Here is a 26,463-nt window from a genome sequence, read left to right as displayed (position 1 = left end):
CCCTCCTAGTGTTCAAAAATCAGCAGTTGGGGTTAAGATGGTGATCAAATGAATGAGCTGCTTATTGAACAAAATTTAGGCACCAAATGGGATTATGCAGGCTTTATGTATTTTCTGTCTATTCTTTGGCTTTGCTCACTGAATGCTAATTTTGTTTGTTTTATTTTAAGGGAGATCTTTGATGAGCTGCTGGAAACAGAAAAGAATTCTCAGGCACTTAGCATGGAAGTGGGGAAGACCACTCGCCAAGCCTCGTGAGGAACAAACTCCTGGGTTGGCAGTGTGCACTGCGTATTCTCTCTTACTGTCACCCACCTCACTCTCCTCTGCTCGAGGAGACTTTGGAACTCTACTTGATGCGGGAGCAACAAACAGCTCAGGGCCAAACCAAACGACGAAAATTGCAGTTACGCAGTTACGCAGAATGCTCCATGCTAATTGTTTTATGGCAACTTTGGTCTCAAATCTGTAGCTGATTATCCTCTTTTTCTCCTACAAGAGTAGCACTTCCTTTTGTCTTAGGAATACGTGTTGTAAATATATATATATATGTACATACACACACATATATGTGGAATGAATGGAGCCTTAAAGAGTTAGGGTGAGCCACCAGTGTATGCCTGCTCAAAATTAATAGCACAGCAGTTTGGAGAAGAAATGAAGTTGTCACAGAGTCCATTCTCCTGAGAAATGTGTGGAGATACACATATCAGTTGGCATTTAGTGTTTATGTTCTTTGAGTAGTTTCTCTCAAGTCTATAATCTTTCATGTGTGTTTCTGATTAGTAAAGTTCACTGGAAAACCAGCTCTCCATGTTACACTAATGACAGTTTGTCCTCCTTGCAAAGGAAGGGCATTTCTGCCACCTGACTTGGGGGGCTTTTTTAAAAAATTATTTCATGGATTTGTAATGCTTTTGCTGTTTACATGCAGTCCCAAGAAATGGATTGTTGGTGCTCGGAATGTGTTGTGGTCCCACATTTGGTATTCATTGTACACTTTATATTTTCTTTAAAGAGAATCCTTCACACAGTGTATTCATTGTATATGATCTATTATTATTATGGTGGTGAAGATAGAATCTTTTTTCTTCTGTATCATTCTTCCATGGAGCAAGCATTACCCTAACAGATTGCAACCAAAACTTTAAGAGGTAAGAAACTAATATTGTCTCATTTTGGACTCCCCCACAAGGATACTTAAGGACAAGGAAGAACGCTAGCATCTCTGTCTCTCAAACGCAGAGACATCAAGAGGAGTATTCTTGTGCTAAAGCTAAAACTGTGGACCACTGAAGCTAAAAATCCTACTGCAAGTATAAAGTAAATACATAACCTATAGGATAAAGCTTGAGCGTTTAACCACTCGCTGTCTGGCTTTGCCCTTAGAATAGGGTGGGAATTAAAACGTGACCCGTTTAGGTAATCCCAAGAACTAACACATAACGGAGGTGCGTGATATATTTATCTTACTTTTTAGGTGCTTTGAGTTGAAGCTAAATGGGGACACATTAAGTGCTACATTAGTCATTCTGATGACATAACCAGTTTGGTTAAGCAGCTTGTGAAGCCATATAAAGAATGAATCTGAGAGTACAATTCTGTCCAAAAAATAATTGTGTGAGCCCAGGAATCATTAGGATCACAGAGTTAGGGATAGCAAAATGAAGCCTTAAGTATTCTCTTTCATTTTTTATTTTTCTTTTATTGTAAACGAGAAGATTATTCTTCAATTCTGTGGTAGAGACAAAACCATATCAGATTTTCAAGGGGAGAAAACATTTTGAAGTCAGTCATCACAGAAGATGCAGCATCTTTTCTGGAAGATTGCCTTCAGAGGGCTCCAGCCCCACTCGTGAACCTTGAATGTGTCTGACATAAGTTACCTCTTCTTAAACTTTCAATCTTTGAATAAACAGCCCCAGTACTTTTGCTTAACTACTGATAAAAGCTTTGCTTTCTACACCATTTATTACATCTTACTCTAGTGACGTCCCAAAATGGTACGGTGGTAGGCCACGCAGGAGTAGTAGAGAACAGAGGAAAGCATTGTTTTAAAAAGCTCACTTTTTTATGTTTTGATCTATTTCCACTGGGGAGCCTTTTGTTTTTCTTGAAAATAACTGGTTTTCTCATAAACAAATGAAGTGGTGATCAAATTCTTTAGCTGTTTATTCTCTTCCCTGTGTCTGTATTTGAGAGCTTTGAGAGGTGCTGTTAAAAAAGAATGATTTGAAGTGAGGGGTACATTAGGGCATAAAAAAATTAGAAATAATGCTATAAGCCTAGGTTGCCCAAGAAGTACCCTCATTTGACTTGCATTTCATAGCTTGTGTGTATGTATGGTTTAGAAGTACACTTGGCTCAAAAACCTAATTTGATTTGATCTTCATGTCTTGGGGGGGACTTATTAGTTGACTATAGGTTAGTGGGATAAATGAATTATCTCGCTGCCCATATACTTGCAAGTTTGGGACTTGAATTTTCCTTGTTATCTATTCATTGTTGTATCCTGGTCAGCTTTCCTCTGTCCCTTCACTCTTTTAACTGTTATCCCTTTTACAGAGTTACTTTTTCATTTTGGTTCAGTGAATGGTTAATGACTACAGATGGAGGTTTCAGCTGGACCATGTTGATGGGGTTTATTGTTTTGTTTTGAGCTGACTATATATTTAAAAATTATAAGTGGATAATGTTTTTTGTGCAGTATGATCACTTTGCTCAGAATTGGGGGGTGGGGCATTTGGCATGTTGGGGCCAAGAAGGGACTACTTACATAGGGACAGAGTACTTCAGTCCCAGGTAGCCTGCACGATGACTAACTTTCCTATTTACAATACCACGTGGTTACAGTACTTTAAATGACGTTGAATTGGAACTTGACAGCGCTTAGTTCTGCACACAGCTGAATTTTTTGGAAGGGAAAACTAAACTGAAATTCAAACTTGATTCTCATCAGCGAATATTACGGAGAGTTGGAAAGTTGCATGTGGCCACATGCTATCTAGTGTCACGTTAGTAGCCATGACTACAATTTAGGCCTGTGAGGAGATAGACTTTTTTATGGGGGATGTATTTATGTGTGTGTGCACATAAGTTTTGTTTGAGCAGGACAGAAAAGAAGCAAATCCATGACTTGTTCTTCTATTTAAATTTGATTCCAAAAGCTATTTGTTTACTTGGCAATGGTCTGTTAATTTCAGGCCTAACTTAATGGTTCAATAGCAGATGTAACAAATGTAAATGTGTTTACATTTTAAGAAGTATGCAGTGATACTTAAAGATCAGTTAATTAACTCTGGGAGGCAAACATTAGACTACACATTTCTTTATTTCTGTCTGATCAAATGTAAAATTCTTCTAAAAGAGAAGCTTTAAGAATTAAAACCACAGCAAGTGAATTCATGACTTATTCTTCCATACTGCAGTTACCATTATGTAACTATATAAATATAGCTACAGCTACAGATATAGTTGTATAATGAAAACTATTTGGACACACCTGAATTAAAGAGGTTCTTGGCAGTGTCTGATACATAGTTGACCATTATGAGTGTAGAGAGAGAACGGGGGAGGACGGGGTGGAAATACAAAGAAAAGTAGTTTGTAAACTCATTTGTGGTCTACTGAAAAGAGATTATATTAAAACAAATAAAAACATTGCCCTTCTCTGTGGTCTGAAATGACTAGTGGATGCTCTTAGTCATCCAGCCTTTTTTTCCCCCCATTTGATTTAATTGACACCCTTAAGTAGTATCTTGTTTTAAATGAGGGAAACAGCTAGGTCTCCAAGTACAGGTGGATCTTGTGTAGATGAGGAGATATTTACAAACATCACCAACAACCCAGTACCAGATGCAAGTCACATAAGTGTCCCCCAAAATTAGATATGTCCTTTTCCTCCCCATCTTGCTTTACACTGAGTAATGCACTCTTTGAATGTACAAAAACTAAACAGAAAGCTGCCCTCAAACATCCGTCTAATTCATTACTTCAAAATTCTTATTTTGTCTCTCTTGATGTCTTATTAACATCTGAAAAAATATATATATATTTTTTTTTCTTAATTGGGAAACTATAGTTTGTTAGGCCTTGAGAGTTTTGTGACAATTCTTTTGCTGTGTCTCACCACAATCATTGACTCCTTTATGGCATGCTTTGATTGCTAGACTTCGGGCAGTCTCTTTCGTTGTATCATATTTATCAACAATGAGTACCTTTTTCTTACCACGTGTGCTGGGTCTAAGGTTTTGAATAAAACGTGTGCCAGTATGAATATAAGCAATTGATTTTGGTAACATTGGACTTTATTCTTAAAGTACAGAGGTTTGAAGTATAGGCATGTACACTGGCATAGGAATAGAGTGGTTGGAGGGTCTGGATTAGGATCCAAGTTCATTAGGTCACATGTCAAAACGAGCCATCGGCTAACCTGGTCTATTTCAAGAACGGAGAGGGTGCAAAGAGTGAGACCGCATGTGGTTGTACATGCCTCTCGTCCCCAGGTTTCCCTCCGACTTCTCTGGCCTGTTAGTGTTTGTTTATGCTACAGAGAGAAAAACAAGAAGTAAGCTTTCTACACTTTGCATAATTGAGCCACGACCAGGTTTGCTGGCAGCTTTGGCCACGTGATCTGTGAGGTGATTTTCTTTGTGTTCAGAGTGACTTCTGATTCTTATTCTTTGTTTTGTATGGAGCGGCACTTTATCTGTGTTTTAGCAGAATTGTTCCTCTGTATCCTTGACGGTTTTTCCTTGTTTGGGTTTCCTTTTTAAATTATGCATAGAGTTTTTTTGTGTGTGAAATTAAAGCCTTTATTAACCTTGTGTTGGTTCGAGTGTTATTTCTGAAAATGACATATTCTTGCAGACACTTAACCAGTTGTTGAAGTTGTGGAAATCACCTTCCATTCGCCTGACTTGGACTTCCATGTGGCACTGTTAAACCTTAAAGGAAATGGAATGGCAACCCAGTGTCTGCCCATAGTCAGACCCGAGTGCCCGTATTCATCTGGGGAGCCCGTGAAGCTTTGCAGAGGTTCCGGGTAATGGCTTGTAACCCAGCACGCCATAGCTACGCTCCTTTGCCTCAGTAAGAGTCCCAGAGAGGGGCGGCAGTGGCATTTGCGTTTCATACTCGCCTTTAGGCCTCAAGCTTAGAGCCAGTGGATATGTCGCTCTCATTGGGGACTGGTTAGTGAGTGTCATGAAACCTATTGGGGCCATTCAACTCTCTCAAAGAAGGGATCCCCTTAACTTACCACCTGAGGAAGGTTGTGAGGAAAATAACATGTGAGCAGGAAAGCCATTAGTCTAGGAAAGGTGTAAAACTGCAAAAGGCTTCAGCCCACCTGCCATTAATAAGAAAAGCCTAGGGAAGGCTCCTCACAACTAATGCTCCATGGAGCGTTTGGCTCCTCTTCTAAGAAGGGAAAGCTCCACAACATGATGGTCAAAAGTGATGCAGCCTCCCAGGATAGAAAAAATACGACCACCTTGAGCGCTGAAATCGGGAAGTCCTTAAGGAAGCATCATCTTTATGGAGGAATGGGTTACAGAGGTGGTGCCACACTGCTTGCTGCTCACAGGTACACGTGTAAAATTTCAATTAGTACAGGATTAACACCAGTAATGAAAAGATGAAACTGCGAGCAGGGTCACCGACTGCCTTCACAAACACAGCTACTCTTGCTTCTCAAAATAGTCCTTTTGCTTTCTTGAGGTTTTGTTGCTTCCATCGAGGCAAGACACAGAAGGCATCTGGAGTCATCCCCAGAGCTTTGGTGAAATCCTCAACAGATAGGTGCTCCTAGAAGGAACCAGAGGGCAAAGATCACATTCTTCCCCAAGGTTTATTTGATGAATCACACAGGTGTGGTAGAGAAATCAAATGACCAAAACCAGGCAATGTGGCGAGAGCCAGCAAAGGGATGGGAGGAGGCGCGTGGCATGAGGTCCAAGAGACTGAACCCTGAACGGGGAACCTAATAAAAAGGACCAGTAACAAATTGAGGTAGATTGAGTTCCTTTTCTTTTGACCAGGGTCATGTTGACATTAGTCCTGAAATAAGAATTAGGATATTTACTTGATTAAGGAATTGCATCTCTTTCCAGGTCTTAGTTTTCCTCTCTACAAAATGGGAGAGATTCCTTCAAGATCCATTTTTGCTTTGTAATGCTTTTATGGGGGTGAAAATGATATACATGAAAGGGCATTGGAGACACGAGCTCTTGTTCATCTGTCTTCTTAAACTGTGACCCTACAGCTAGGAATTACCTTTCTAGGCCTTGGATATCTTCAGCCATAAGATGAGGGGAATGCCTGAAATGACCTTGGCTCCCAGCTAACAGGATATTACAGTGATACTATTAAAGGCAATCTAAATGCCCTCGAGGTAAATTCAAATAAGAACCCCAAATTAAAGCAGCATCCCTCTGCCTTGGAATCTGCTCCCCAGGCACCAGGAGAGGATGGTGGAATGAAAGCAGTGGGTTTCTTTTCAACCTTGGCTGCTCTGCTGTGGGGAACTGCCCTGAAGAATGCTGTGCTGCCTCCTGCAGAGAGCCCCGAACTGAACAGCCTCTTGGTAAACACCTGCACATGGGTTTCAAGCTCAGGTGAGTCAGATGCCGCCGTTCTCTAACCTGTCCTTAGCTTCGCCTCCAGCCCTGGGCATTCTCTCCTCAAGGCTCTCGGAAGCCCTCCCCACCCCCCATCCCCAGGCATGGCAGTGGAGCATCTTGTTTTGGAAGAAGAGGGACATATGAGTGGTTTAGGCCTCAGTGGATAGGGAAGAGCTGCCAACCCCAAGTCTGGAGCATTCCCCTCCCCTGCCAGGTCCCTCACTACTGGGGCTGCACAGTCCTGGGTCTGCAAGTGGCCTCGGGTTCCCTCTCTGGCCCAGCTAGGCTGACTCCACAGCTTGGTCAAGACTTCTGGACTTTGACCCCGGGGCTAGATACCAGGGACAGCCCATCCCAGTGGACTTGTATCTTTCCACGGGTCCTGTTCTTAAACCCTGTGGTCCTACCAGCTGATTACCAGCCTCACCCATGCCCACATCCGCCTCTCTGTGGCTTACTCATTGGTGCTCAAACACAGATTACCCTCTGGATACTGCCCACAGGCAGACCCACCACCCCACTGTTCACTGACACTGGCTCCCCTCTTGAGTTGGGAGCAGTCTGAGAGGTCTGAAGGCCTCTCCCACCCTCACCACTTGCCACTGAACCCATAGTTCTCCCACAAGAATGTATGCTACTCCCACAATAAAAAATCTAACAACAGACAACTGGTTTTGTAAAAAGGACCTAAGGATTCCTAGTCTACGGTACTTCTGCCATGATGGGGTGGTGTCGGTTCTGTTTGTTCCATTCAAAATTAGCAATCCATTTAGCCTCCTGTCAATCAGGCTGAAGCCGCGGCTACCAGACAGGTCTGCTCTGGTGCCTGGACGTCGCCCAGACGCCTCAAACCACGTGGCTCGCCCTGAACTCATCATCACCCTCTAAGCTCAGTCCGACCTGGGTTTTTTGTCTCAAAGAACACAACTTCCCCCTCTCTCATCCAGTGCTTACCAAGTGTCATTGAGGTCACCTCCTAATATTTCTCTAGACCATCTCCTCTCCATCTTCTCCAACCCCACATATTCTAAGCTCCCATCTACCTCTCAGCCTGACTTATAGCTGCTGCATTTGCCACCTTCCAATCCATGCTTCACCACCAGCTTTAGTGCTTTTTTAAAAGTGTAAACTCGACTGCCACCCTTTTGCTTCAACCATGATGGCTCCCTTGCATTGCTAGGATAGACACACCACCCCTAATGTGGCGTAGAAGGCACTGCTCAGTGCGGCCCCTGGCCCCCCCACCCCGGCCCGCTGTCCCTCCCCAGCTTGTGTACTGCCACCATGCTGGCATTTTGCCCCACCCTGTGCTTATTCCCTGCCTCTGGGCTTCGTGTATGCTGTTCCCTTCTCCAAGAATAACCGGCTCTGCCTGAATAATTTCTGCTCACCTTTCAGAATGAAATCTTCTCTGACTAAGTCAGGTTCCCTTTTGTAATACTCTTTATGGCACCTATACTTCAGCTTTGGGGCACTTATCTTCACTGAAATTAATATGTAATCTGGCTCCTTTGATCTTTCTGCACTGAGACGTAACTTCCCATGAAGGCAGAGACTGGGTCTGCTTTGTTCACCAGCTCATCTGCAGGACCCAATCTGGGGGTCAGTCGGTGTTGCCCAACAAACGGACACGCCATAGCTCTTCATCCTGCTCAAGTCTGACTCACCTCCTTCCTGCTGGGGTCCACACCTGGGGGGAGCTCCTCCACTGGCTTGTTCACCAGCTGCTCCAGAGGAAAGATGGGTAGAGGCCCAGAATTGAGGTTGCTGTTAGCATTGAACACATCCGGCGTGGGGCTTGTGAGCTCCTAGGGAAGAAAAGGAAACCACTGGTACTTCAGCTGGTTTGTGGCTACCTCCCAGGCTGCCTTTCTCTCTGAAGTCCACATGGATCCTACGGCACCTCCTTCAGGACGTCTTCCATGAGCCCTCACGCCCCATACACACACTCATAAGAACACAACAGATTGGATTGGACCCACAAGCTAAAGCTTGATGGTCTGTATGCAACCAAAGCCAGTGGGTGAGAGATGACTATTTTGTTCTATGACTTATGATCTTCTTGATGGTTTCCTCCGTATGTTCAAGGTCTATCTTGGACATTTATGATCTTCCTCTTATCTGTTGTGAAATTGTCACATGTAAAGTCACTTAGCTTTGACCTATCTATCCTTTCCTGCCTGTACCATCACTCCACCAAAAAGAGTTTAGGAGTGCTCTCAGCTTGTGGGTGGGGTCAAGAAGCCATATGTGTTATCTGCTGATTACCTCGGTGTGCTTGGGAAATTGCTCTCGTGTTCTGCACACTTTTCTGCCAAGTCTACTTGGCTTGTCTCCCGGGCAAGCCGGTGAACTTCTTAAAGAAAAGGTTTTGCTTTCATATTTTCCTATCCCAGGCCTACAGTCTACATACACGTCTATAACTAGCTGAAAGATCAAAGGAATTGCAGTTATACTACCTGTAGATGGAAGCCCAAGGGTGATAATGTCTCCCTTCTAGTAGAGAAATTATTTCTCCAAGGGCAGCCTGTGGACTAATGGCATCAAATTCCCTGCAGTTTAATAAGCTTCCCTCACCACCCTCCCCAGCACCCCATCATCCAGACTCGTATGCATGATAAAAGTTGGGAACCGTTTCACTAGGGAATGGAGAAGACAAACCAACTAGAAGCACTGAAGCGAAGCAGCAAGAAGACTTCCATGAGAAGCGGGAGGAAATGGAGGGAAGGAAAGCCCAGGACACGAGCGTCTTTGGAACTTCCCAGCTCCCACAGCTGATTATGGTCAGCTGGCCACCGGCCCCATACCCCGTACTCACAGTAATGAGGTGACCCCAGTCCCCAGAGTTTCCAAGCTCGGCTCTCATGTCCTCGTAGGATTTGGCATTCTGTACATAAAGCAAGCAACAAATGAGACCTGGGTCACAGCAGAGGAGACAAAAGACCATTTTCCTTCAAAGGTTGAAAGGAGGCTGGCCTAGGGCCTGGGGGTGAGAAGCGGAAGAGACAGTTGGCGAGGCTGGAGGAGGTCGGGTGGTGACAGTGGGCACTGAAGGGGCGGACGGGTCAGAAAAGGCTGAGTGGGGGTTATTTGTCCCAGCTCAGCCCAACATGGGGACAGAAAGGAGTATGACCTATGCTCAGAGGCCCATGGAAGCCACTGCTTGCAAACTTGAGAACCCTGCCTACATTGCATAAGTGCTAGGGGACCCTGGGGGACCTGGGGAACTGGGGGGGCTCCTCTCACAGCCTGGAAGGAACCATGCCAGAGGAGTGAAAAGAGTCAAAGGGGCCGTGGCTCCATGGGGAGCCCCATCTCCATATCTCCAGGGCCTGGCACTAAGCATGCACATGATGAGTTTCAGTTATACAGAAGGAAGGAAGGAAGGAAAGGGAGAGGGAGAGGGAGGGAGGAAAGAAAAGCAGAAGGGAGGGAAGGAGGAAGGAAGGAAAGAAAGGAAGGAAGGAAGGAAGGAAGGAAGGAAGGAAGGAAGGAAGGAAGGAAGGAAGGAAGGAAGGAAGGAAGGGAAAGGGAGAGGGAGAGGGAGGGAGGAAGGAAAGAGGGAGAGAGGGAGGCAGGGAGGGAGAGAAGAAGGAAGGAAGGACCACATGTGTGATCCATTTTGCTTAGAATTTAGAGCCAGGAAGGCGTCTGTCTGTCCTTTAGACCTGACATGTTTCATCTGGCACGAGGGTTCCCTAGTACTGACCCATAGAAGTTTCTGTGATGATGAAAATCTTCCCTTTCTGTGCTGTCCAGTATGACAGCCACTAGCCACATGAGCCTATCAGGCACTTTGAATGTGGCTGAGGAGAAATTGAGGCTTCAGTTTTGTTCAATTTTAATTAATTTAAGTTGTAGTCAGTACAACTCCAACAGCTTGGAGCTAAATCTAGTGCACAAGTCAGGGGCTGTAATGAGCCTGGGTTTTGATAGACTTTCATCTCCTGAGCAGGGGCTCAGTGGTCTTACTGCAGCCTGACTTTGTAGTCTAAGGCCCCTCTAAGCCTTTTACAAATATATCACACGTCGTCTGTCACCACAGAACAGACAAGCCTGGGAGTCTGCCCTGCCTCGGAGGTGTGCCATGAAGAAGCCAGCCAGAGAAGGGTATGCTGGGCTGAAGGCCCAGGGCGAGCTGGGGCCACTCACACTCCACTTAAAGGGATCCCACGCCAGGAACCAGCCCGTGAAGGTGGCGGGCTCGTGTCCTTGCTTCACCACAATGACAGGGGTCTCAGGGTCCCGGCCACTGGGGTGGCTCTTGAGGTATTCCTGCACGGTGACGGCTGCAGCTTTCTTCTCGTCCTCATTGGCATGCTTCCCGATCCAAAAGAAGACCTATGGAAAACCCGGAGCTCCATCAGTCCTTCCTGCCCCTGGCCCCACAGGGCCCTGCCTGGTTCACCCAGGCTTAGACGCCCAACAGTGCATTGGGCTTTGGCTCTGACTTTGACACCTGGCTTTGACTTTGTATCTGGGAAACGAGGAGGTTGGACAGGTGCTTTCTACTTAGTCATTCTGCAAATGCACGCCTCCCAACCTCTCCAGAGCAAACGCCCCTCCAAAACAAGGCTCTGCTACATGAAATAAATTGGACTTTGGGAGAAGGTACAGCCACACAGCAGCCCCTCCAGGAACATCCCTCCCTACCTGCCTTCTTTCTGACACTCCTCTTGTTCATAATGCTACTCGGGAAAACATATATGGGAGCCAAGAACATGTCAACCCTTTCCTGTCCCTAATGCCGCTGTCTCTTGGCCGGGCTGTGGTCCCACCTGGTCCCAGACATCTAGTAGGAACACATCGTCCTCTTCCAAGTCGTCCTGATTAAAGTCAGGGATCTCTGTGGCCCGGAAGCACCCGGTCTGGTTGGAACATTCAAAGAGCCGGGCAGTGACGACCATGTTTTCTTCCTGTAGTCTGCAGGGTGGAGGGAAGATTGTGTTGGCAGGAAGAAGGTGTAGGGAAAGAAAAATCAAGTCCATAGAACTCGGAGGGACTCTAACATGGAAAGCCCACCTCCTAAGAAAATGCTCTTTTTCTGATCACATGCCACATCCCCCATCCTGCCAAGAGTCCAAGAGGGCTCCACGGGAGAAATTCCTACTGCTTTTCTAGAACGTGTTCTAGAGGCTGTTCTCTCGTCCTGTTAGGAAGTTTTATCTGATACCGCCCTTCTGTTACCCCTCATGCTACTGCAGTACATGCCCTTTTCCTTTTGAATTGGGGGTCATGAATCTTCTTCAGAAAAACCGTTTGAAAGAGAGTTTACACTGGTCCTCCTCAGCATCCGGGTCCTGTGTCAGCCCGAAGGGCAAGGGCTGGGTGGGCTCTGATAGCTTCTTCCCAAGGGTAAACCTACAGCCCTGCCCCTCTCTTCGAGCAGCCTGCTATGGCTGTGAACTCCCTTAGCCAGGGAAATACCCTGTCAGGCCCCGGGTAGACCATGGTGAACAGCCCGGACACAGCCCCTGTGCCCAGGAGGGTCTGAGGACATGTACTGTCCTTGCTCATCCTGTGGCTTCGGGCGCCTGCCACACAGGCCCCTAATCCATGCCTGCTGCAGGCTCTGGGCCATGGGGATACAGGTCTGGGAGGCTCTCCAGCATCGGAATGTGAGCTGGAGGCAGAGGGACCTCACACTTACCTCTTGGTGCTGGCATAGGGGGCCTTCCCGCCCAGCGCCATCCAGAAGTTGGCTGGCTCCTGCCCTTCCACCACCACTTGCTTCTCTGTCCGGGAGATGGTGTCGGCAACCATCTTGGCCATCTCCCGCTCGTCCCCACTACAACCCTGCATAAAGGAGGGTGGGGAGAGTGTGCTGGGGGAAACCATCTCTAATTCCAGGCAGACCCCCACCCTTCTGAGCTCCTGGGGCTGCAAAGGCTCTCCTAGATCAGGACTCCAGACCCATGGCAGATGCAGAGACAGTTGTTCCATCCTATCTTCTGTCACTGCCACTCCAAAGAATGGCAGAGGAGATAAGAGATTCTGCACACTCCTTACAAGGCAGGAGAAGGATTACAAGAGGCTCATTACAGAGATTGATGGAGAGGTAGTGATAGGCACTGGGATAGTGAGAGAGGTCCTAAGACGTAAAGACAGACCAATACCGGGACAGGCAGGGGTGGCCAGAGACAAGCAGAATGATAGATTGACCAGACACAGAGGCTGAGAATCTGAGGATGGCCAGACCCAGAGTTGTGGAGGAGGAGACAGGGCTAGAGGCTGTGGGGGAGCTAGTACACAGGGCCTATATGGCCAGAGGCTCTCGTCCTGACCCAGGTCTGCTCTGTGGCTGGGGTCCTGTACACACCTTCCCATACCACAGGTAGCAGCAGGACGGGGTCTTGAGGATGAAGACATCGTTGGAGTTGAGGGAGGTGGCCCGGGCTGAGACCTCGAAAGCTTTGGTGTTGTTGCTGCTGGTTCCCCGGACCTGGAACAGCCTAGTGGAGGGCACAGGCTCCGGGCTGTTAGCTCGGGAGGTGCCTCCCTGCAGAGTGGGGAAGAAGCAGCAGTAACTTAGAAGTGATGGGGCGATTAGCGGGGCACAGAACCAGAGACGAAGGGAGGCTGGAAAAAGGTCTGCCTGCCCCTCTGGGTCTGCTGATTCAGCATCACCAGATTCATCTTTCCAAAACATTGCTCTGGTCATGTCTCTCCCCTGCTCAGAAACCTTCCGTGGTTCTGGGGTGGTTCCCCACAGAACCAAGCTCTTCAACAGGGCCTTCGAAGACCCCACACAATGAAGGTGCAAAATGCCTTTCCAGACTCTGCTCTCTCCAAACCTTGCATTTTACCTTTCAGGTTTCTCACTGTTCCCCATGACTCCCTTCCTCTGGGCCTTTGCCCTTGCTGCAGCCCCTGCGTTGCATGCCCCCATTATACTTCTGCTGAGCTCTTCACCTGACTCCAATGACCTTCTCCACGCCCCCTTTCTACTATGACCTCTATGCCTATTTCCAGATTACTGTATTCACACTCCCCTTTGAACTCTTATAGTACTTAACCACATGGTGCCTTGGGCTGTGAGCTCACTGCTCTCCCAGCAAGATGGCTAACAGTGTTAACATGGCATTCTCCTCCCCGCTTGGGACTTTGCCAGAAGGCTGTGTGCTCAATAAACAGACAGTGATTAAATGAATTCAGGAGATGTCTATTTCATTATGTTGGAAAGCACCAATGTAGTTTGAACAAGTCCATCGTGTACGCAAATCTAGCCAAAATAATTTCCTTTTTCATGTAGAGGATCTGAGTTGGGGTGTAGAGAGAGAAAGAAACAGTGCTTGCACGTGCTAAGTGCTCACTACATGGACTTTTTAAAAGTATTGAATGGTTGTGTCTATTTTCAGTTCCACGTGGTGATGGAGCCTCAGTCCTCTTCTATGGAGAATGGGCTTCCCCTAAAGCCCAGCCTCCACCCCTGCCCCCTCCCCCATCTCCTGGATGCCCACCCCGCCTCAGCTGCAGGCACTGCCAGGCACCTCAGTCCAGCAGCCACACCTGGTAGACCACCATGCGTCCTTTGAAGATGGACATGAGATGAGGTGGCTCCTTGCCCATCGGGACCCGGATCTGGACCGGCTCATTGTTGTACTGCTGGTCCAGGATGACAGCCTGATAGGCCGAGGCTGTGATTTCATCTGGGCTGGCCTGGCTGCCCTGGGATGAGCAGGATAGAAGGGGTGGGATGGGGTCAGCCCCCGATTCTGGGCCTGTCCCCGGCTTCAGCAACAACTCCATCCTCAATTCTGATCTGGCCCCTAACCCAACTGTCTTCCCTACCAAACCCCACCCCGTACACAGCCAGAAGCCCCGTCCAACCTAGACTGTAGCTCTGATCCCAGCCCCACCATCCTTTCCCAGCTCCAGCCCAGCCCTGACCCACCTGCGACCCCAGCCTTGACCCCAAATCTCCTCTCCTCCTTCCTGCACCTTTCTCAGGGTTCACCTTTTCCTCATGGCTACCACATCACTCACCCCCAGCAAGTAAGCATCTCCCTGCTCCCTAACACCTGGACACACAAACGCAGTCAGAGAAGGTGAAGGGAAAGGAGAGAAGGCCATGGAAATGGGAAGGCAGACTCAGAAAACCAAAGGGAAACGAGTTGTGAATGGGGGTACTCAGTGTCATTGGGATTTCACAGCCAAAGCAGTCCCAGAATGAAAAAGGGGTGTGCCCCCCCATCTCCACAGGTATTCAGCTCAAGGGGGATGGCCCCGTGGCAAGGGTGCAGGGGAATAGGAGCTGAGCTGCCTGTGCTCTGGACAGAGTAGGAGGAGCCTTACCTGCCAAATGTAAAGCAGGTAGTGCTGCTTCTCTCCGATGAGGTAGGTGTAGAGCAGCAGATAGCAGTCGCCCCCGAAGAAGTGGCCCAGCCACTTGGAATCCACAGGCACCAGCTCTAGGTTCTCAATGCGCCACACCTGGGGAGGGTCCCAGGCTAGCGTGAGGTCCAAGACAGTCTCCACCAACCCCTCCCACTCGGCCCAGGCCTCCCTCCCCTCACCATACCTGCACCTCCCCACTCCCGTCGTCTACCATCTTCTGCTGGGCAGCCACCTGAGGCTGGACATGCATGGATGCCGCGTCAAACTTCACCTGCTCCACCTTGGCTGGAGTGAGGGCAAATCATGACACCAACGGTCACCAGCTGAGGTCCCCCAGGTCCTCACAACAGCCCTGAGTGGTAGCTATAAGTCTTAGACCCATTTTACAGATGACGAAACCAAGGTCAGAGAGATTCAGTAGCTTACCCCACCAAGGTCACACATGACGTAGTTATAATACAGAACGATATCTACCTGCCCCTAAGAATCATGCTTCACCAGGGCCCCCAAAGGATCCAGGAGAGGGACAACCCTTTTATCCTCCCCTAGGTGCCTGGCACTGAGCTTTCCCTCAGCCAGTATTGTCTGGGGAGAGACTGAGCTGTCTAGAGAGACCCCACCCCTTTCCAAAAGAAAGGCAGGTCATTCTCAGCTCCCATGTGTGGCCACTCTTGAGTTTCTCCATGTCCCCTCACATCCCCACCCCACCTGGGGAGCACAGAACAGGGTAAAAGTGCGCATGGAAAACGTGTGGCTGGGAAGGAGGACCGCAGGCAGGGCTGGGTGCTCTCCTGGCCCCCCTCCTGGCTCCCAGCCCACCCTGCCTCGTCCGGCCCTCACCCACAGAGCCCACAGTGTGGGTTTTGCCCAGGCCTAAGGTCCGGTTGGGCACTGTCCACTTCTGGAAGAGCTGCTGGAAGACGGCGGACTCAGCCCCATCATTCTGCACCTCTATCTGCGTGCTTGGGGGGTACTGCTTGGCTTTGATAAAGTTCTGGGAAGAAAAGAGGGTGACTGGGGCTGTGTCCCACCCCTAGCCTCCACCCCCTCTCCCCAGTGCAAGCCAAAGCCTGGCTCTAACCTCAACCAGACCCAACCATAAACCTACCCCTGGTCCCAAGCCCAACCCGCAACCCAACTCAGTCCCAAAGCTGACCCCCAAACCTAACTTACTCTTGCCCGAACCCCAAGGCCAAATCAGCCCCTCACTTCAATTCTAACCCTGATCTTCAGCCCCCATCTCCAATCTTGAACCCAAACCCCAATCCAACATTGACCCCAAGCCAGTTAGGGTTACTAACTGCCGCCCAACAATGACCCCAAACTCTGACTTGGCCCAGCCCCACGCTGACCCCATCTTCTCTGTGGGAAGGCCAGCCTCCATGTCTCCCTCCCTTCGCTGAACCCAGCTTGAGGTGGGAGCCCCTATCTTGAGGAGGTCCCCAGATGCCCTGCTGGTTGGCTCCCTGGTGTGCAGAGAACCCACAAGATGGCTGCACCACGGACACTCAGCGCCCCCAGCTGGGTCAAGCCCAGAGCGTGCCCTGGCCTCCACACCCTATATGCCCCTGCTTCCCTCTCCCCGACTCTGTTTCTCCACCCTCTCCTCACAGTCTCCTCCTCCCCGACCCCCATGCCCACCAGTGCCTGGCTCATGGCTCCCTTCCTCTCCTGGGCATTGGCGTTCTTCCCCTTCCACACGTAGATTTTCAGCCCACCCTGGTCCAGAATGTAACAGTCCTAGAGGTGGGAGAGAAAGACTCAGAGGGAGAGCCTGATGGCTGGCGGTGCTGGGCTGGGGGAGCTGCTGGCAGCCCAGAAAGTCTTCCTCCTACCCCTTTCCAGCCTGCTGGCACAGCTCCTGCTTGGGGGAGCGTGGGCAGGGTGGGGGGCATGGGGGCTGGGAGCCCAGGCTTTCTCACCTCGTGACTGAGCAGGTCTTGTGTGAGTGGCCGCGTGGCCACTTCCCTGACCACGAGCTTTCCCTCTGAGTCAGACACGCTGCAGGACAAAGGGATGGCATAAACCAGGAGGGGGCCACGCCCCAGCAAGCGCCCCAGCACCCAGGAGGGGCCCAGCTGCGCACTCACTGGTACAGTTTGAGGGCGGCCTTGAGTGCGGGTTCCACCACCGTGTCAGGCACGGCTGGCTTCAGCTCCCTCCGCTTGCCCAGCACTTGGTTCATGACCTCCATCAGCTGCGGGGACGCCTTCTCATTCTCTCCTTCGACCACGGCCACGTAGGTCCGCCCACCCCGCTCTTGGTCTCGTATCTCCTTGGCGAGGGTCATGCCCTGCAGGGAGGCCCCGGGTGACCCATGAAGACCAGTGGGGTGGGGGACAGGGCAGCGTCCACCGCCTCAAACCACGCTAGGAGACCCCCACCCACCCACAGCAGCCCAGAGGGGTGAGGCATCTCCCTCCTTTTCCCCTTTAAGAGGGTCCAGGCTTCTCAGGTGCCTTTGAACAAACCGAGTGAAAACCCGCTGGGAAAGCAGGTTTCCTCATTGGTGGGAGAGTGTTTCCTGTGGACTTTCTGGGCATTCAGTTTTGACATTGTTTGAAAGTTGTGGTTTACTTTGCAGTTTTGGACAAAAGCGGAGCCCTGAAGATCACAGTACTCAGTCTCTTTGCCCAAAGCAGGCGAGCGCGCGCGCACACACACACACACACACACACACACACACACACACACTTGCACACACCCTCCTCAGCCCTCCTCAGCCCAATGTTCCACTTACGGGCATTTGGGTCCCAGCCCCCCACTTCCGCCCAGGTGATTTCAACCAGTGTCAGGGCTTCTGTAGGCTGTTCAGGCCCATATTTCTGTCTCCAGCCCAGTTCTCTGCTCTCATCTTATTTATCCAGCTTCCATGATAGCCCCTTGTTAAGATGTCCAAAACTGAACTCTAGGTTTTCTCCCCAAATGTGTTGCTTCCTGATCTTTCTCCTCTCAGGAAATGGGACCCATGCATGCCCACAACTGCTCAAGCACACTGCTCTGAGAACTGCCCCACCCCTCTCTCTTCATCCGCCAGGCAACGTACAAGTCCAGTGGATTCCACCTTCCCAGTGGACAGAAGGCTCCCTGCATTCTCTTAGCCCTTGTAGGCCTTTGCGTCACTCAGAAGTCAGAGGGACTTTCAACAACCTCCCGGGCACTGAGAACAAATCCCACCCCTCTTACACAACCCTCTGACCACGAAACATGCCCCTGTAAGAGCTGCCCACTCCTCTCCAAGCTCCCCCAAATCCCTGTCTCATGCTCTGGCTGCACTGGAAGCCCCCACCCCACCCCAGCCATTTCTCTCCTGCCTTAGGGCCTTCTCCTCCCACAAGCCCTCCCAGAACCCACAGAACTGCACTTCCCACCCCTCACTTGTCGGTTATTCCCGTCATGTTTGTCTCCCCCACTGGAAGCCAGCTGGAGGCCAGAGCCAGAGCAGGGATCTACCCACTTCATTCGCCCCTGGATTCCCAACGCTTGGGAGAGGGTGTGCCACATGGCAGGGACTCATTAAATCCCAGTGGATTAGCCACAAGTACACACAAGCCAACTCCACCGTGCGAACATCTCCCCATACATGGCAGCTCAGATCCACCTTCAAACACCAGCCCCAGGCAGCCAAGGGAGAGAGGCCTGGGGAAACAGCCACCAGCTGGGGGAGGCAGAAGTCTGGAAAGTTTGATTCTGGGGGAGGCCAGGTGCTGGTGTGCCGGAGCAGGTGGGCGCAGGGTGGGACTTGTGGGGAGGGGTGCTGCATTGGATGGGTTTACCCTGAGTCTCTCCATGCGGTTACTCTCCGGCCCGTTCCACTGGATGATAAGCTTCCCGAGGTCCAGGAGGAAAACGTCCCCACGGTTGAAACTCCTCCAGGACATTTCCACCTGGAGAGCCATGAGGGAGGAGCAGCCCCACTCAGACCCATCATCCATCATCTTTTCCCCACCCTCTCCCTGCCCCTCACCCCACCTCGGCCTCTGCTCCACCAGGCTGGGAGGGGGGATAGGAGGCCATGCCCTAGGGCCCTGGTCAATGCCCACCTCTCCAGCCACCACGTTCCTCTTGCCCTTCACATGCAGCAGCCTCTGGACATCGCTGGAGTTGGTCTCCACATGCTTCATGCCAGAAGCCACACCCCCTTTCCGGATCCTGAGAAGAAAGGTGAGCTGACCAGAGAGAATGGGCTTGGAGATGTGCTCGGCCCCTGCCCTCCCTGATCCTGCCACTGGAGCCATCTGAGGGTCAGAGCGGGACAAGAGCGAGGTGCATGTGGCACCTCTGGTGCCAACTTTAAGGAAACGTTCATCTGCAGGATCATTCAAGTGCAAGGTCGGTCTGTTGCCTACGTTTGCATGACCCTGGCAGTGAGGGTCACCTTAAAGGTTGCACCCTAGTCCCCTCACTCACTTACCCTTAGTCCCTCCCCTCCTGAGAGAGAGGTCTGCAAAGACAGGTGCATGGTAATGTGGTAATGTGGAAAGACAGGACAGGACCCTGAGGGCAGGGATTAAAGAGAAGGAAAAGAAGGGAGATGCCATGGACTGCACTGTGTCCCCTCCCAAACTCACATGCTGAAGCCCTAACCCCCAATGTGATGGGGTTAGGTGAGTCCCCCAGAGGTGGGGCCTTTGGGACGTAATAGATTTAGATGAGGTTAGGTGAGTCCATGGGAATGAGGCCTTCATGATGGAATTAGTGCCATTATAAAAAGAGACACCAGAAATCTTGCTCACTCTCTCCACCACGTGAAGACACAGTGAGAAGGTGGCTGTTTACAAGCCAGCAAGAGAGCCCTCGCCAGCAAGCGAAAAAGCTGGCACCTTGATCTTGGACTTGCCAACCTTCAAAACTGTGAGAAAATTAATTTCTATTTTGTAAGCCACCCAGTCCATTTTTTTTTTATCTTTTGTATGTTCTGTATTTTGCTATGGCAGCCCAAGCAGACTCAGACAGGAGAGGTGCCAGCTCAAATGTCCAAAGGAGTGGGAGCTGCTGTAAGGCTGGCAAGAAGGGGAGCAAAACAAAGGGAGGGGTGGCAACTGTAGCTAACGCGATAGTTCCTGGCCTATCCTACAGATCAGTAGCAACTTGGCTCCTAACTGTGTGTTTCCATTGGAGAAGTCCAGAAGCTAGAACTTGAGACTTTTCAAGAAAAGCTGGAAATCTGGGCTTTTAGTGTGAAAGGTCTGCTTTAGAGAGAGGAGCAGTCATTTGCCTGTTGGTTAAAGGAGAGACTTGATGTAATGCCTTCTTTCAGCACTAAGCTCTCCAGAGCATTCAGATAGAGGGTGATTTACAAAAATTCATGGCACACAGAGATACAGAATTTCAGAATGGCCTTTGAGAAGCCAAAGACAAAATTTAGAGGGGTGAAGACCAAGGACAGGGCAGCAGTAGAAATGGGGGAGAATGGAAAGATGAACACAAATCACCCTTGTGGGCTCCCCCCACAACCTCAGACTCCCTTCCCTGCTCCAGCTCTGCCCCCCAGCCTCAGGTGACCCTCCCTGACTTGGTCCCACTCCCCGGCCTGCACACGCCCCTCCATACACAAGGCCCTTTTTGAAGTAGCCTCGGAAGGCCTCGCTCTCGTTGCCCTGGACCTCGCGATGCTGGACAGCCCGGCCCTTCAGGAAGTCGTCCATCTGGGTGGTGTAGATAGCAGCTGCCCCTTGCTCATCCTGAGACGAGGCCTGGCCAATCCAGTAGTGGATGTCATAGGACAGTTTGCTACCTGTCTTGTGGATCTAGGGAGAAGGATGTCCAATGTACCCGAGGCCCTGGGCTCCCACAGCCCTCTCCCATCTCTCTGCTTTGTATGGTCGCCCATGCACATGGGGCCTGGGCCACAGATGAGCCCAGAGTTGTGGTCTCAGCTCTACCACAGACCATCTGAGACAGGGGCAAGTGGCTTCCCCGCGGAGACTTGCTCTTCTCCCTTGGCAATAACTTGGCTGGACTATGGCAGTATTTCCCCAAATGATGTGCTTGGACCATCAGAAGTCCGTGTGGTGATTAAAAGGTATACAGACCGATGTGTATATGAAATGATTATATAAATATTTTGCAGCTACTGTCTGTTCCGGATACAGGACACGGTTTCTATTTATGGTAATGACATACAGTCATATTTTAAAATAAATAAAAAGTGACTTATATAAGGAAAAATACAAATGTATTAGCGGTACAGGTGATAGCAGGATGTCATCAAAACCAAGAAGGTGTTATGAAGATGACTGTGGATTTGGGAAATGTGGGCTTGAGGTAGGGTGACATCCCACCAGCTCAGAAGGTCCCCCATGACTGTAAATTCACAGGAAGTTGCCTCTGCTGGGAGCTCTGCGGCTGAGGCAGGGAGAGCCTCTTACATCTTTGGCCCAGCAGAACTGCCACTAAGCTGGGCGCCTGGGCACACCCAGTGAGGACTGTCTTGGGGTGAAACCAGGCCAGCTCTGCCCAATGCCCCAGCCTCAAGTTTCCACCCTGACCCCACAGTGGGCTTGGCTCTCTGCCCACCCCCACACCCCACTCACAGCCAAGACTATGTAGCAGTCACCATCAAAGAAGCTGCCAAAGGTGCTGGAAGGAACAGGCACCATCTGCATAGCCTAGAGAGAGAAAGGAGGTCAGACCCTAGACCACCCAGGACTCCGGGCTTCCTCCCTTAACCACAGGGAGAGTTGGGAGAGGCAGAGAGCCAGGAGGAGTAGGCAATGACCAAGCTGAGAAGCAGAAGGGATGTGAGGAGCGGGGCAGATAAATGAGCAGGAAGAGGCTGATGCCTGACGAGCGGGGACAGGTCACTTGGAGACAGGCATCAGAGGGAGGCTTCCACGCCACCAGGGCAGGACTGGAGGGCAGTAAGAGTCACCCCAGGCCTCTTCCTTCCCTCAGTCCTCTGCCCCCCGCCCTGTGCCCAGACAGGCTTACCTCAATCCTCCATATCTGTATCCCAGGGCTGGTGATGTTGAGAGAACCTTTGACTTGGGCACTCAGTTTGGTCATGGTGATGAACCTGGGGGGAAGCAGTGTGGCAGCAAGGCCTGAGAAGCGGGGACCGCCCTGGGGTTCAGCTGCTGCTCTCAGCCCAGCCTTGAGAGCTCCCAACAGTGCCAGGAGGCCAGGGCTCAGGAACCTGGAGGAGAGGGGGTTGCCCGCCCCCTGCGGGGCCCTGATTGGGGTTGAGACCCAGCTGGGCTGAGACCCAGCTCTGACCTTGTCACTCTCTTGCTCAAGCACCTACCCTGACCCCCTATCACCGGCTGAATAAAGCTCCCATTCCTTAGCCTATCACTCAAGGCCCTTCTTAGTCTAGCCCAAAACAACTTTTCTTTTTGAGAAATATTTATCAAAGCATGGCTGGTTAAAAAAAATCATACAGGGTTTTTTCTTTAAAGGAAAGCAAAGAATAACAACGGGCTGCAAAGTGTATGCACCTAAAAGAATTGAAAAAACAGACGTTCAAACAAACACTTGTACATGAAGTTCATAGCAGTATTATTCAAAGGTAGAAACAACCCAGATGTCTATTAACAGATAAATAGATAAACCAAAGGTTGTATATTCTCACAATGGAGTTTTATTCAGCCATAAAGAGTACTTATATATGCTACAACATGAGTGAACCTTGAATACATTATGCTTAGTGAAGGAAACCAGACACAAAAGGCCATGTATGACTCTATTTATATGAAAGATCCAGAATGGGCCAATACATAGAGATAGCCTGGTTTTCAGAGGCTGGGGTGGGGGGAGGATGGGAAATGGAGAGTGAATGCTATTGGGTATGGAATTTCCATTTGGGATGATGAAAAAAATTTTGGGACTAGACAGAGTAGCGATGGTTGTACAATGTCTTGAATGTGCTGAATGCCACTGAATTGTACACTTTAAAGTGGTTAAAATGATTTTATGTGTACTTTACTGAAATAAAAATGTATATGCAGCAGTTTCCTATTCCTTCCCAGCTACCCCCAAACATCCCTCAATCACCGTTCTGATGACTCACAAGATGTAGACCCCACAAGGACGGGGTCCAGGTTTGTTTGTCAGTACTGACTCCTCAGCGTCTAGCACAGTGCTGGCACTTTACTGGGTGAGTGAATGGATGGATGGATGGATGGATGGATGGATGGATGGATGGATGGATGGATGGATGGATGGGAGGATGAGAGGATGGATGGATGGGAGGATGGATGGATGGATGGGAGGATGGATGGATGAGAGGATGGATGGATGGATGGATGGATGGATGGGAGGATGGATGGATGGATGGGAGGATGGATGGATGGATGGATGGATGGGAGGATGGATGGATGGATGGATGGATGAGAGGATGGATGGATGGATGATGGATGGATGGATGGATGGATGGATGGATGGATGGATGGGAGGATGGATGGATGGATGGATGGATGGATGGATGGATGGATGGATGGATAAAGGACACAGTGAACCTCTCCCATTGTGAACCACCCTCTACTCATTGAGCTGGAAGAAACTTCCCTTCCCCAAGCTTCTTTTATGGTATCTTGTATGGCACTTTTGTTTTTGACCTGTAGCTGTGTTTTCCACGCCAACTGCTCATCAGTATCACTTGGGGAGCTTTTAATTAATACCAATGCCCCAGTGTGCAGGCCACCTCCCCAGGGATTCTGATTTAATTAGGCCAGGCTGGGGCCCGGGCATGGATACTTTATTTCCTGCTTTTTTGAGAGGGCATGGGTGCTTTTAAAACCCCCCAGTCATTCTGACATGAGCCAGGGTGGAGAACCACTTGTTCCCAGTTGTTCTCGCCCCTGGTTTCCTGCCCCTCCCCACCAGGTTGGAGGCCACCTCATTCCCCAGTCACAGAGTCACCCTCCATGAGTGCTCCTTGCACCGATGCACAATGAATGAAAGGTCACGTGGCCCCCACGGACAGCCTGCCATCTCTATCTAATCTCTCTCTGCACCTTGACTCTGAGTCACCTCTTAGACAGCTCAGTCATCCTAACTGGTTGTCTGAGTCACCTCTTGGAACAATGACCTGGACTTTTGCTGCTCAGAAACTCCCTCTTCTGATTCCTAAGAGGTGACCCTTCCTCGCCCTGGCATTCTGGAGATTGGGGGCAAGGTCTCCCTCCCTCGCATCTGATTAGCGCCCCCTTCAGGCGACCAGGGCCACCTGCCCATCGCCAGCTCTGAGCTTGTAGGAGGAGCCTCTTGTGCCTGGGTCCTGTCTGATGCCCCTGCTGGCCACTGGCCTCTTCTGTGAGTTCCACACCCAGGGACCGCAAGGCTCCCAGGACTCCTGGTTCAGTAGAACCAATTTGGGTACAAAGAGGAGAATGTTTGTTTAATTTCAATCACCATCTTTGTCGAATCTCCTTTCCTCCAAGACAGACTCTGACCTTCACAAACTGTATGAACATGGACCCCGTTTCTTCATCTATGAGATGGAGGGGCCAACTAGATGATCTCTAAAAGCCCACCAGGGACATGCTCTGATCTGAGGAGTGAACAGCAGGAGGAATAGAGGGTAGACACGTAAAGTGCTTTTTCAGGGCCGCCAGATGGCTCAGTTGGTTAGAGAGTAAGCTCTCAGCAATAAGGTTGCCAGTTCAATTCCCACAAGGGATGGTGGGGTGCGCCTCCTACAACTAAGAGTTGAAAACGCGACTTGACGTGGAGCTGAGCTGCGCCCTCCACAGCTAGATTGAAGGACAACAACTTGGCGCTGATGGGCCCTGTTCCCCAATATTTCCCAATTAAAAAAAAGAGAGAGACACACACAAGAAGGAGTCCCTGTTTTTTAAAAAAAGAAGGTGCTTCTTGCCCCTCAGGGCAGATTCAGGGGAGCAGGGACTTGAGAAATTGGGCGCTCTCCCTCCGTAGAGATTGAGGATGTATAGATTGGGGACCTCCAGCAGCCTGAACAGGGGGAGCTGGAGGAGCCTCCTCATGGCCAGGAATGCGCAATGGGATTCAAGGGAGAGTGGTGCGGAGAGTTCCCCCGCCGCACCCCCATGCTGCTTCTCACCCTCCCACCCATACCCATGTTCCTGCTGGTCCCTTTACTGAAAACCCTCCCCCACCTTTCTTCACTTGGTCAACACTTCTAGACTCAATTTAGAACTTCCCAGAATTCTCAGGCTAGTTCAAGACCCATTGCCAGGGGCCCCAAGGCTTCCTAGACCGATGTCTCTCTTGGCCCCCTGATCACATGGGATGAAAGGATCTGTTTATAAGTTTGAGGTCCCCAAGGCCAAGGACCTGGACATGTTTGTCTGTGTAGCTCTTAGCTCAGAGCACACAGTAGGTGCTCAAAAAATATTCATGATGCTGAAAACCTGAACTGTGGAATGGAAGAAATGGACCCTTTGGGAGCACCAGAGGCAGTTAGGGCTCCTACCATACCGGGTCCCATCTTTCCTTTCTTCTCTGCTGCCCTGTTGTTCTTGGGGTTTAGGTTCCAGAGAGGCCCAGGTGCTTTCGCTGCTGTTAGTCTGCAGTCATGCAGTTCTGAGCTGAACAGGGATGTGGTAATCCCTGAAACAAAGACACCTTCCTACTTCCCCAGGCCCATGACAGCAGAGGGAGTGGACGCACCTCAGCCCCCCAGCCTGCAGACTCTGTCCCCGCCGACCTGAGGCGGCCTGAGCAGGATTCCTGGGAAAAGGGTGGTCAGTATGTCCCAAGATCCTGGTTTGGAATTGGCTCCCACCTCCCTTACCCCCGTCCCCATTTCAGCTGAATGGTGCCACCGTGCCTGGTGAGGCCGAGAGGATGAAATCTGGTGGAGGGGAGATAGGGCAGACAGGCAGGCCAGGGTGCCAGTGTGGACCAGGGCCAAAGGGCCCTGAACCATCAGTCCCCTGCCTCTGCCTTTGCCCATTCATTCACTGATGGCTGTTGCTCATACTCTAGGATCCAGGAGGCAAACGCCCTGAGGTCCCCGGAGTATTGGGGGAATGGTGACACAAAGAAAGAAACCATTTCAGAAATGGTTTTTTTACCCAGAAGAAATGGGTGAAAAATGGGGACAGAGGAGAGGGGAGTGAGGTCAGAGTGACCAATTAGTCCCAGTGTGGCTAGGACTGTCCAGGTTTTAAGTCTAGGGGTCTCATGTCTCCAGATTCTCCTTAGTCCAGGGCAATCTGGGATGGTTGACACCTGCATTGAGGTGGGGGCTAGTGGCAAGTAGGGGTGTGGAAGAGCAGCTGTCTAGGGTAGAATCTGCACGATTCTTTCCTTGGAGGCCCAGGAAGCCACACTGGGCTCTCTGCTCTTTCCAGACTCTGCAGAGTGCCACGCCTCTCCCTTCCGCCACTCCAAGGTGTTCCAGGAGGCCCCAGATTGCCAGAGAGAAGCAGGGGACCCCATCCTGTCCTCCTCCACCACCTATGGTTCCCATGTGTCCCCGCAGGGTTACCTTACCTGGCTGGAGGAGGCAGCTGCCACCTGGAGATCTCAGAGAGTTGTGGCAAGCTGGCTGTAGGAGAGCGACCTTTGTCCGCAC

The 26,463-nt window shown here is 50.3% G+C and overlaps 2 protein-coding genes across 6 annotated transcripts in view; one reads left to right on the top strand and one right to left on the bottom strand.

Annotated features, from left to right (window-relative positions):
- The window catches only part of USP37 (ubiquitin specific peptidase 37), a 76,930-nt gene extending 72,104 nt beyond the window's left edge, over positions 1–4,826 (top strand). For all 5 annotated transcript variants that reach the window (XM_081051033.1, XM_081051036.1, XM_081051032.1 and 2 more), the window contains one exon: positions 171–4,826. In XM_081051033.1, coding sequence (XP_080907159.1) covers positions 171–258 — 88 coding nt within the window. In that variant the 3' untranslated portion in view covers positions 259–4,826. The remainder of the gene's footprint in view (positions 1–170) is intronic.
- VIL1 (villin 1) lies at positions 4,294–26,463 on the bottom strand. Its single transcript, XM_081051037.1, has 20 exons — positions 26,382–26,463; positions 21,894–21,978; positions 21,497–21,571; positions 20,514–20,710; positions 19,004–19,112; positions 18,737–18,847; positions 17,051–17,253; positions 16,883–16,961; positions 16,602–16,700; positions 15,801–15,954; positions 15,145–15,245; positions 14,919–15,056; positions 14,133–14,291; positions 12,943–13,122; positions 12,274–12,419; positions 11,402–11,546; positions 10,776–10,964; positions 9,442–9,510; positions 8,291–8,431; positions 4,294–5,808 (listed from the first exon to the last, which is right to left on the bottom strand). The coding sequence occupies exons 2-20, from the start codon at positions 21,966–21,968 to the stop codon at positions 5,695–5,697; spliced, it is 2,484 nt and encodes an 827-aa protein (XP_080907163.1). The 5' UTR covers positions 21,969–21,978; positions 26,382–26,463; the 3' UTR covers positions 4,294–5,694.

The sequence above is a fragment of the Rhinolophus hipposideros genome (genome assembly GCF_964194185.1).
Source record: "Rhinolophus hipposideros genome assembly, chromosome: 6".
Taxonomy (NCBI): domain Eukaryota; kingdom Metazoa; phylum Chordata; class Mammalia; order Chiroptera; family Rhinolophidae; genus Rhinolophus; species Rhinolophus hipposideros.
The sequence above is the reverse complement of the archived record's forward strand: the minus strand, read 5'-3'. Positions and strand labels throughout refer to the sequence as shown.

Coding starts and splice junctions, on each gene's coding strand:
- VIL1 (XM_081051037.1), bottom strand. CDS start 21,968: ATGACCAAACTGAGTGCCCAAGTCAAAGGTTCTCTCAACATCACCAGC. Junction 15,057..15,144: donor ACGGGAGTGGGGAGGTGCAG/GTATGGTGAGGG, acceptor GACCCTCCCCAG/GTGTGGCGCATTGAGAACCT. Junction 14,292..14,918: donor ACCTGCTTTACATTTGGCAG/GTAAGGCTCCTC, acceptor TGCTCATCCCAG/GGCAGCCAGGCCAGCCCAGA.